Source organism: Bombina bombina, chromosome 6 (assembly GCF_027579735.1).
Source record: "Bombina bombina isolate aBomBom1 chromosome 6, aBomBom1.pri, whole genome shotgun sequence".
In the NCBI taxonomy this organism is placed as follows: domain Eukaryota; kingdom Metazoa; phylum Chordata; class Amphibia; order Anura; family Bombinatoridae; genus Bombina; species Bombina bombina.
In genome coordinates, this window is record NC_069504.1 from 148,116,110 (window position 1) to 148,128,161 (window position 12,052).

The 12,052-nt window shown below is 38.9% G+C and overlaps 1 protein-coding gene across 2 annotated transcripts in view; it reads right to left on the reverse strand.

Annotated features, from left to right (window-relative positions):
• The window catches only part of IL17REL (interleukin 17 receptor E like), a 148,751-nt gene that overhangs the window by 61,080 nt on the left and 75,619 nt on the right, over positions 1 to 12,052 (reverse strand). For both annotated transcript variants that reach the window (XM_053716631.1, XM_053716630.1), the window contains 2 exons: positions 8,996 to 9,145; positions 215 to 318 (listed from right to left, as the gene is read on the reverse strand). In XM_053716631.1, coding sequence (XP_053572606.1) covers positions 215 to 318; positions 8,996 to 9,145 — 254 coding nt within the window. The remainder of the gene's footprint in view (positions 1 to 214; positions 319 to 8,995; positions 9,146 to 12,052) is intronic.

Below are 12,052 nucleotides of genomic sequence, written 5' to 3' on the forward strand. Positions count from 1 at the left end.
ACAGCTGAATGTCCATTTAATAGAAAAAAAAAATAAGTATGGCAGGTTTACGCATCCTAATAAGGCCAAATGTATACTAGTTAAACGATTAATAACCACACATTTTAAATTTACTCTATTAAAAAAAAACAGATTACATAAATGACAATATTTTACAGACTGTACTCAAATATTAAAATAAACTTTACTCATAACAACAACAAAACACATTTACCTTTGGCATATTTTTTATTTTGTTTCTGGAAAATCTGACGCTTGTACATAGATTCTGCGAAGTACTTAGAGCTGTAGTGCATATTTCTACTCCCCGAATGTGTGCTAAAAAAAATGCACGTGTATTTATTGTTACAAACAATATCTATATGAGTCTTATTTATATTAACATATTTTACAAACGAATACCAATTTAAATATAGATATTAAAATAAAGCAGTGAAAGTAAAATATTTATTTAAAGTGAAGGTCAATTTTGATGAATTAGTGCCCAGTTTTTAATAATCCTATTAAAAACAAGGGCACTGTTTTCTTCAAAAACTTACCTTTTAATCCTGGCAGCCGCTCCAGCACTTCCTCCGCCCATCAGAAGTCGTCTTTGCGGCTCCAAAATGACAAATCTGGCTTCCTCCAATCACGGCATTGCATCAGGCCAAGATTCCCCCGGGGGGGAAGCCGTGATTGGAGGAAGCCTGGATGCATCATTTCTGACGTCTGCAGAGGCTTCCGACAGCTCGGGGAATCGCTGGAGCGGCTGCCAGGATTAAAAGGTAAATTTTTGAAGAAAACAGTGAAATGTCAATTTTGATGAATTAAAGTGGCCTTGTTTTTAATAGGATTATTAAAAACTGGGCACTAATTCATCAAAATTGACCTACATTTTAACTAGAATACAGAGTAAAAGTTAACATTATATACTTGTCATATAGCAACTAAGGTTGAGTTGATATTGATGGGGTTAATAATATATTTTTTGCTGGTCGATACCGGTTTAAAAACCTGTTGAATTTTCATTTTATACTTACCAATTTAAAAAAAAAAAAAACAGTATGATTTTTCAGCTTGGTAAGAAAGGTTAGCGTATGTTGTATGCATCCCTGAACAGTAAAATCTTTAAGGAATGTTTGAAACTATAAAAACTAAGGAAGCCTTGTGGAGTGATGTAGATAGTTCCACAAAAAAGGGGCCATTCTGGAGAAGTCCTGTAGATGGGAAAGTGAGAAGGTAGAAAGAGAGGAGTAGAGGAGGAGGTAATGAACAGAGCGAAGGGGACAGGAGGGAGATGAGGTCTGACCTATAGAGTGGAGAAGTTTTGTTGAGTGCCACAGGCGTAACTAGAAACCTCAGGGCCCCGATGCAAGAATCTATGAAGGGCCCCTCTCCCAACAAAAATGAGATTTTTATACATTTAATTTTTCTCTTGGTAATCATACCAACTTACACTTAAAATGAGAAAAGGACAAACACTCCTGCACTGTGTGACCAAGAAAGGAATACAGTGACTGACATGATCAAGCACTCATATGTTAATGTTTAGAAAACAACATAGCACAGAGAGAGAAAGAAAGAGAGACAGAGAGAAAGAGAGAGAGAAAGAGAGAGATTATTATCAGATTAAAGTCCCCTTATTCTGCACCCTCACTCAAGGTGGCTTTACTCCTTTACAAATGTATAACTGTAACCAATCAGAGGACGTTTTCATTTTTGTTAAAAGAGTATTTTCTTCTTGCAGGGGAAGTGATGCTTTTAAGTGTATATATTATTATCATTCCCATGTCCCATTAACCCCCTTTTGTCCCAATACATAATAAAGCTGTTTCCAATATGAATATGTTGGTACCTATACTAATATGAGATAAATTGATGCAGCACCCTTACAACAACGCAGCAACTATGCAATTACAGCTTTATGTGGAGACAATACATATACAGTGGCAGTGCTGATTTTCTGTACTGTCCTTACAACTTTTATAATTTGCTTTCAGTCCACACTCTACAGAGGGGAAATTGGAAAACACTGGCAGAACAGCAAAAGGCTTTGGTGTTTGGTTTTGAAAGATATGCAGCTTGGCCTCGACAGTGAGAGCAAATACTGCAACCAGCACCACAGCAAAACTTTAAGGCCATAAAAAAAGAAATAATAAAAATTATTATCTGGTGACAAGCCTCCTCACAGTTCTTTATAACAAGCAGAGCTGCTGTCCTCTCTTTCCAGATACCTACCCTCTTTGTTGAAAACCAATAACTTAAAAAAATGTGTTTAGTGAGTAGTACCTAAGGGCCAGGAGTTGCAAATTTAAGTAACTATGATTTCATTTCCATTTGTTTTGACAATCCCTAGTAACATTTGCAAATGAATATATACCAAGAAGCAAAATGAGTAGGCAGCATCAGAATCTTGAAAACTCTGAAATAATCCCTAAAGATGACTTCTAGTACAAGTCCAAAGCTCCTTTTTATGTTGTTGTTTTTTAAGGAAAGTCTCCTAGTTCTTTTTATCACTTTATCTACTACAAGGTACTACACCTACAGTACAAAAAGTATAAATATCATGTTGTTTCCCCACAAAATAACTTTGCAAATAGTTGTCAAACCTTTGATGATCTCTAATTTAATTTAGACATCTCAATATGGGTTGCTGAAGTAACTGGACCCACTGTTCCTGTGAAATAGTCAGAATACACTTAGCACTAGTCTAGCAGGAGAGGCATAAACACTACAGGAGCAAAACATGGAATTGCCTGGAATGCTGATAACACTGGCTGAACAGTTTCAGCAGAAAAACCAGAACAGCCTGTTTCAGCAGTTATTGAGTGTAAGCTGCACATATTTCACATCAAAGCTGGGGGGACAGTAAAGGTTAATAAATGATAAAAACAGGGATATATGGCTGCAGAAATTGAACCCCCATTTTCTGTAATAATCCTCACTATAAAGGAACATACAGTCTAAGGACTCACCAATAACGTGACTGGAGTAAGACTGGAGAGAGGTGCACAAACACAAATTCTAGTCATGAACATATGACAATGGGACACCTCAGGTATTACTCCTGCAAGAAATTATTATCTGGTGATGAGCCTCCTCACAGTTCTTTATAACAAGGCAAGCTGCTTGAAATTATGGTTTAGCCATCGAACTAGACAAAGGCAACATAAAGGTGCTATTGCTAACAAGTTCAACATAGTTACATAGGAGATTCTCTCCTCTACTGTCTCCATCCAGAGCCGACATGCCCGGCCCCACATGGCCCCCCTCAGCCTAAGCTCACGCTCACTCACCATTGTGCACGCCTTCCTTCCAACTCAGTCACAGACTCACAGTGCTCCTCTCTGCGGCTGCCACTGTCTCCAGTCTCACAGAGTCACTGACGCGCTAGCCTGCAGACTCCGTCCCAGACCAGTCCCAGACTCCTACTGACTAGACTGCACGTGCCGATTGAGGAGACTACATATGCAGTCAGTCAGGAGGAGGCCCGCCATGTCGCAGACTCTAGCCTATCTGTGTGGCAGTGCATGCCAAAATTGGAAGTTTAGGGTGGGCAGGTTAAAAATAAAGTTTAAATTTGTTATTGTGCAATTGTGCTGCCACCTGCCTGGCTGGAATTAAAGTTATTGCTGGAATTGGAAAAAAAATAAAAATAAAAAATTAAATTTTAATACACCCTGAAGTTGGGCCCCCCTGTGGGAGGGACCTTCTGGGCCTGGTCGCAGTCGCAACCATCGCATTACCGGTGGTTTTGCCCCTGTTGAGGGCCTTTTATGTCAGAGTAAGAATTTTGTGTTTTATTTTGGAGGCTAGAAGAAGTCAGTGAAGGGGTTGGCAGAAAGATGCAGAAGATGAGGAGCAACATGTAAGGAAGATCAGCCTGGCAGATGCATTCATTATGGATTGTAAAGGAGACAGGCGGCAGCTATGGAGACTAGAGAGGATGGGTTTGCAATTGTAAATAGGGGAATTGATGAGAGAGTGAGTTAAATCTTTGTTGTTTCTTGTGTGAGGAAGTTAGCTCACGGTCACTCACCATTGTGCGCACCTTCCTTGCAACTCAGTCACAGACTCACAGTGCTCCTCTCTGAAACTGCCACTGTCTCCAGTCTCACTGAGTCACTGCCCCGCTAGCCTGCAGACTGCGTCCCAGACCAGTCCCAAACTCCTACTGACTAGATTGCAAGTGCCGATTGAGGAGACTACATGTGTAGTCAGTCAGGAGGAGACCCACCAAGTCGCCAACTCTAGCCTATCTGTTCGGCAGTGCACACCAAAATGGGAAATTAAGGGCGGGCAGGTCAAATAAAGTTTGACTTTGTTATTGTGCAATTGTGCTGCCGCCTGCCTGGCTGGAATTAAAGTTATTGCTGGAATTGGAAAAAAAAAAAAAATTAAATTTTTTTTTAAAAATAAAAATGTTTAATACACCCTGAAGAGCCCCCCTGTGGGAGGGACCTCCTGGGCCTGGTTGCATTACTGGTGGTTTTGCCCCTGTTGAGGGCCTTTTATGTCAGAGTCAGAATTTTGTGTTTTATTCTGGAGCCTAGAAGAAGCCAGTGAAGGGATTGGCAGAAAGATGCAGCAGATGAGGAGCAACATGTAAGGAAGATCAGCCTGGCAGAGGCATTCATTATGGATTGTAAAGGAGACAGACGGCAGCTATGGAGACCATAGAGGATGGATTTGCAATTGTAAAGGTGGGAAATGGTGAGAGGCTGAATTAAATCTTTGTTGTGTCTTGTGTGAGGAAGTGAGCTCACGCTCTCTCACTCACCTCACTCACCATTGTGCGCTCCTTCCTTCCAACTCAGTTACAGACTCACAGTGCACCTCTCTGCGGCTTCCACTGTCTCCAGTCTCACTGAGTCACTGCCGCGCTAGCCTGCAGACTCTGTCCCTGTAATACTCTGCAAGGGAGCAGGTTCAGGAGTTGGGAGCTGTTGTGCAGAGGTGTCAGGTTCTGGGGTTAAAGTTGTGTTTTGTCTGCGTGTGTCTTTCCTTTTTGGCATAATTAAACAGGTACAAGGTTTTAGGAAATAAAAGGTGATGGTTTTATTTATAGGATAATTAGCAATGCAGAGATATCCAATTAGATAAGACAATGTCTATAGGCTGTAGTATTAGGCAGGAATACAGATCTTTGTAATAACAGGCAGGATACTTGCATATGCTGTAGATTGGAACTGTGTAATAACAGGCTGGAATGCAGGGCTTTGTAATAACAGGCAGGATACTTGCATATGCTGTAGACTGGAACTGTCTTATAACAGGCAGGAATGCAGAGCTTTGTAATAACAGACAGGATACTTGCATATGCTGTAGACTGGAACTGTGTAATAACAGGCAGGAATGCAGCACTTTGTATAACAGGCAGGATACTTGCATATGCTGTAGACTGGAACTGTGTAATAACAGGCAGGAATGCAGTGCTTTGTATATCAGGCAGGATATTTGCATACGCTGTAGACTGGAACTGTGTAAAAACAAACAGGAAACTTGCATAGACTGCAAACTGGAACTCTATAGTATCAGGTAACAAGCAAGCAAAAGTACCTGAGTCAGTCTTTAGGAAATAGAGAATTAGGCAAGATCAATTGCCAGGAAATGAGTTCAAAAATGAAACACAGTGCCAAGGGAATATCCAGAAGAGTAGTCAGGAAATGAAGCAGAAATCAGGAACCAGGAAATCCAACAAATCTGTATTTCACTCAGGAAACAGGACCTGAGGGTCTTTCAGAGTATAACACTCAATGTCAAGGCCCAGAACTGCCAGCAAACTTCCCAGATATAGCAGGCTGCTGATTATCTGATTTGTTTCAGCTGGTAAGCAGGTGAAGCCAGAGAGCCAAAGTTGCAGCAAACAGAAAAACCCAATATTCTTAGCCTGTGATCAAGCCATCTGGTGGCAGAGAGGCAAGACAACAGGCTGGGATAGAACAGCAGCAGAAATAGAAACAGTTCCCAGGTTCAATTCCAGGCTGGGTCATGACAGTCCCAAACTCCTACTGACTAGACTGCATATTCCGATTGAGGAGACTACATGTGCAGTCAGTCAGGAGGAGGCCCGCCCAGTCGCCGACTCTAGCCTATCTGCACAGCAGTGCGCACCAAAATGGGAAGTTAAAGGGACACTTAACCCAAATTTTTTCTTTCATGATGCAGATAGAGCATACAATTTTAAGCAACTTTCTAATTTACTCCAATTATCAATTTTTCTTCGTTCACTTGCTATCTTTATTTGAAAAAGAATGCATCTAAGCTTCTTTTTTGGTTCAGAACTTTAGAGAGCACTTTTTTATTGGTGGATGAATTTATCCACCAATCAGCAAGAATAACCCAGGTTATTCACCAAAAATGGGCTGGCATCGAAACTTACATTCTTGATTTCAAATAAAGATACCAAGAGAATGAAGAAAATTTGATAATAGGAGTAAATTAGAAATTCGCTTAAAATTGCATTCTCTATCTGAATCACAAAAGAAAAAAATTGGGTTCAGTGTCCCTTTAAGGGCGGGCAGGTCAAATAAAGTTTGACTTTGTTATTGTGCAATTGTGCTGCTGCCTGCCTGGCTGGAATTAAAGTTAATTCTGGAACTGGAAAAAAATTAAAAAAAAAAAAAAAAATTAAAAATGAAACCAGTAGTTTCATTCCTGTTGAGGACCTTTTATGTCAGAGTCAGAATTTTGTATTTTATTCTGGAGGCTAGAAGAAGCCAGTGAAGGGATTGGCAGAAAGATGCAGCAGATGAGGAGCAATATGTAAGGAAGATCAGCCTGGCAGTGGCATCCATTATTGATTGTAAAGGAGACAGGCGGCAGCTATGGAGACCATAGAGGATGGATTTGCAATTGTAAAGGTGGGAAATGATGAGAGAGTGAATTAAATCTTTGTTGTGTATTGTGTGAGGAAGTGGAGAATTTTAGAGATTTATTTTTAAGGTGGAAACAGCAGGAACTGGCTACACACTGGATATGAGGAGTGAAAGAAACATCTGAGTCAGTTGTGACCCCAAGACATCAGACATGCAGGGTTGAGGAAATTATGTTATTATTAACAGTTATAGAAAGATGGGGGATATAGATTTTGGAAGAAAGGGGGGAAAAGGAGCACAGTTTTGGAGAGATGTAGCTTAAAGGGACAGTCAAGTCCAAAAAAAAAACTTTCATGATTCAAAAAGGGCATGTAATTTTAAACAACTTTCCAATTTACTTTTATCACCAATGTTGCTTTGTTCTCTTGGTATTCTTAGTTGAAAGCTAAACCATGGAGGTTCATATGCTAATTTCTTAGACCTCTAATCTAAATGCATTTTGACAGTTTTTCTCCACTAGAGGGCATTAGTAAATGTGTTTCATATAGATAACATTGAGATCATGCACATGAATTTACAGAGGAGTGAGCACTGATTGGCTAAAATGCAAGTCTGTAAAAAGACCTGAAATAAGGGGCAGTCTGGAGAGACAGTTAGTGGCACGGGTTAGCAAGGAAGGGGATATGTCTGGTACAGAGAAGTAGATTTAAGTGTCATTACAAACTATATTGAAACCTGTGGGACTTTATTAAGGAACCTAAGGAAAATATATATATTGAGAAGACCAAGGACAGAGCCATGTGGTACCCTATTAGAAACTGGTAAAGTGACAGAGAATGCGCAAGAGAAAGCTACACTAAACGTAGAGTTGGACAGGTAGGAGGAGAAAGACAAAATGGCTTTGTTGCAAATGCCAAAGGATTGGATGGTTTGGAGCAAGAGAGGATGTTCAACAGTATGAAATGCTGTAGACAGATCAAGAAAGATTAATAGACAGAAGTGGCATCTTGGTTTTGCTCTAAGTAGGTCATTAGTATCCTTAATAATTGCTGTCTCTGTGGAATGTTGGGGGTGAAATCCAGATTGCAATGGATGAAGGAGGGAGTTTAATGTGAGGAAATGTGATAAATGTGTATAAATTATCCTTTCCATACGTTTAGAGGCAAGGGGAGTAGAGAAATAGGGCAGTTGTTGGATGGAGAAGTTAAATCAAGAGAGTTTTTTTTGAGTATAGGTGGACGTTTAAGGGATAAAGGAAATATACCAGTACTGAGGGAGAGATTGAAAATATGGGTGAGGATTGGCAAAGGAGTAGGAGAGAGGGAGAACAGCAGTTGTGAGGGGAAGGGATCAAGGGGACAGGTAGCAAGGTGAGTGGAAGATGCAAGGACAGAAACTTCCTCCTCAGTGCTAAATTATTTGCTTTGTGGGTTTCAGATGTTTGTGTTGGGGGGGGGTTGGAGACTGGAAGTGTGTTGAGAGATCATTTAGTTTCTGATATAATCAATTCTGTTGTTGAAGTGGTTGGCGAAATCTTGAGTTGAGAGAGATGTGGTAATAGGAGGTGGGAGTGGGTGGAGAAGGGTATTGAAAATGGAGAACAGACGTTTTGGGTTTGAAGAAAGAGCAGAGATAGGAGTAGAGCAGAATAGATTAATATTATATAGTAAAGTATAAAATCATTCATAATTTTCTACAGTTTTTTAGTTAGGGTTATAATAAATACTCACAAAATTTCAGTGAAAGATTCTTAAAACATGAATAAAACATATTTTTAGTTAAAGGTATATGAAACCCAAAATGTTTATTTAATGATTCAGATAGGGCATGTGATTTTAAACAACCTTCAAATTTACTTCTATTATCAATTTTCTTTGTTCCTTTGGTATCTTTTGTTGAAAAGCAGGGACGTATGCTTAGGAGCGGGCCCATTTCTGGAGCTTTGCAAGAATGTTATCCATTTGCAAGAGCACCAGATGGCAGCACTATTTCCTGGCATGTAGAGTGCCACATGGCTACCTAGGTATTTCTACAACACAGAATAACATGGGAACTAAACAAATTTGATAATAGAAGTCAATTGGAAACTTTTTAAAAGAAAATATTTAGGTTTCATATCCCTTTAAGTTCATTACTAGGACGTGATGCAAAGAAGCCGTCCACTGTTGCGAATAGCAGGACAACATTTTTAATCATACCATCAATAGTAACTGTTCCTTTGATATTCAGATAAAGTGAACAACGATTCTTCTCTTTGCACTTCATGACTGTAGAAACCTTTAAATTCTCCAAAACAGTAGGAAGTATGTTGAGAGGCGGAGGGCGACAGAAAAGATTTAATATGTCAGCTGTAAGAAAAACATTCTGTCAAATTTAGAGTTCAAAGCAATAGTTAAGAGCTGCTGATACACAATAGTACAATTATGCTTTACTTTCTAAGGCAATAAATATTCCTTTTGCTTGTTTAAAAGGGGAAGACATTTATATTCCAAGAGGAGAAATATACCTGTACTTGCCACAGAAAGAAACCACTGTTCTAAAGTGTATTTATTGTGTTTCCATGCCGCAAAGATGTTACTATAATGACAGAGATGATATAAATGTAAGTAGTTATGGTTTAAGTCAAGCAGTTGTTTCTGATGCAATTCTCTGCTGCTAGCATCAATGATGGATAATAGTCCTATTAACCATCATAAACAAGTGTCAGCCATTTTCTTATATAGTGAACTGGAATAATCATCCTTTATTCCATAAGAGGAAGCTTTAAACAATAAGAGAGGCTATTAAATGATCAAAGTTAATTTCCTCTTACATAATGTAAAAATGTACTATATTCTTTTAACTCTTTCAGCAAATGTCTTCTTTAACTCAGCCATTAAATAAACCTAGGAAGATTGTAAATATAAGAAGTCCTCTTCATTAAGGATGGAATTTTAGGATATTTATCTGTAAGCACTGATGAGACTGTAGCTAAAACCTAAAATCCTACCCTTTTTTGAGTAAAAAATACTTTCCTACAATGTATGAATGTATGTACGTACTGTATATACCTCAAAGTAGTTTCCTGGTTTAAACATTCTTAAATATTGATTTGTATTTGTTTTTGCTTTTTTATTACGTCTGTATGTATGTGTATAGATATATTTATTTATGGGGTGGAAAAATATATATCACTATGGTTTACTAGTCAGGGGTTAAAAACTACTAGCCAAGTCGTCCTCTGCAACTTCTAAGTAGCCCGGTGCCACTGGAAATTTCAAGCCCTGTATAGATAGATAGATACAGGGAGTGCAGAATTATTAGGCAAATGAGTATTTTGACCACATCATCCTCTTTATGCATGTTGTCTTACTCCAAGCTGTATAGGCTCGAAAGCCTACTACCAATTAAGCATATTAGGTGATGTGCATCTCTGTAATGAGAAGGGGTGTGGTCTAATGACATCAACACCGTATATCAGGTGTGCATAATTATTAGGCAACTTCCTTTCCTTTGGCAAAATGGGTCAAAAGAAGGACTTGACAGGCTCAGAAAAGTCAAAAATAGTGAGATATCTTGCAGAGGGATGCAGCACTCTTAAAATTGCAAAGCTTCTGAAGCGTGATCATCGAACAATCAAGCGTTTCATTCAAAATAGTCAATAGGGTCGCAAGAAGCGTGTGGAAAAACCAAGGCGCAAAATAATTGCCCATGAACTGAGAAAAGTCAAGCGTGCAGCTGCCAAGATGCCACTTGCCACCAGTTTGGCCATATTTCAGAGCTGCAACATCACTGGAGTGCCCAAAAGCACAAGGTGTGCAATACTCAGAGACATGGCCAAGGTAAGAAAGGCTGAAAGACGACCACCACTGAACAAGACACACAAGCTGAAACCTCAAGACTGGGCCAAGAAATATCTCAAGACTGATTTTCTAAGGTTTTATGGACTGATGAAATGAGAGTGAGTCTTGATGGGCCAGATGGATGGGCCCGTGGCTGGATTGGTAAAGGGCAGAGAGCTCCAGTCCGACTCAGACGCCAGCAAGGTGGAGGTGGAGTACTGGTTTGGGCTGGTATCATCAAAGATGAGCTTGTGGGGCCTTTTCGGGTTGAGGATGGAGTCAAGCTCAACTCCCAGTCCTACTGCCAGTTTCTGGAAGACACCTTCTTCAAGCAGTGGTACAGGAAGAAGTCTGCATCCTTCAAGAAAAACATGATTTTCATGCAGGACAATGCTCCATCACACGCGTCCAAGTACTCCACAGCGTGGCTGGCAAGAAAGGGTATAAAAGAAGAAAATCTAATGACATGGCCTCCTTGTTCACCTGATGTGAATCCCATTGAGAACCTGTGGTCCATCATCAAATGTGAGATTTACAAGGAGGGAAAACAGTACACCTCTCTGAACAGTGTCTGGGAGGCTGTGGTTGCTTCTGCACGCAATGTTGATGGTGAACAGATCAAAACACTGACAGAATCCATGGATGGCAGGCTGTTGAATGTCCTTGCAAAAAAGGTGGCTATATTGGTCACTGATTTGTTTTTGTTTTGTTTTTGAATGTCAGAAATGTATATTTGTGAATGTTGAGATGTTATATTGGTTTCACTGGTAAAAATAAATAATTGAAATGGGTATATATTTGTTTTTTGTTAAGTTGCCTAATAATTATGCACAGTAATAGTCACCTACACACACAGATATCCTCCTAAAATAGCTAAAACTATTCAGCTTTGATATTAATGAGTTTTTTGGGTTCATTGAGAACATGGTTGTTGTTCAATAATAAAATTAATCCTCAAAAATACAACTTGCCTAATAATTCTGCACTCCCTGTAGATAGATAGATAGATAGATAGATAGATAGATAGATAGATAGATAGATAGATAGATAGATAGATAGATAGAATTGATTAATTATTCTTTTGAAAACATTTAATCTTTTTTGTTATTTTGACCATCTATATATATATATGCCTTCCCATTGTAAATAAGCATCATGGTAAAGCATTGATTAATTATACTTCTAAAGAGAATGTTATTTTTAAAAAAATCAGGTAGAAATATATAACAATAGCACTCAGTGGGAAGAAATTCCCTTTTTTTCATGTTATATTTAGAAATCAACATGCTATTCGTGACTAACTTTAACATGTTTAAATGTTACACATAAAAACAAACACCCTGCCCCTGAACCACAATGAATTTATTTTCCATATCCTTTGACAACATATGAAGCATGAACTTTTTTAAGAATAATAAAAAAAAATTCTGTGTG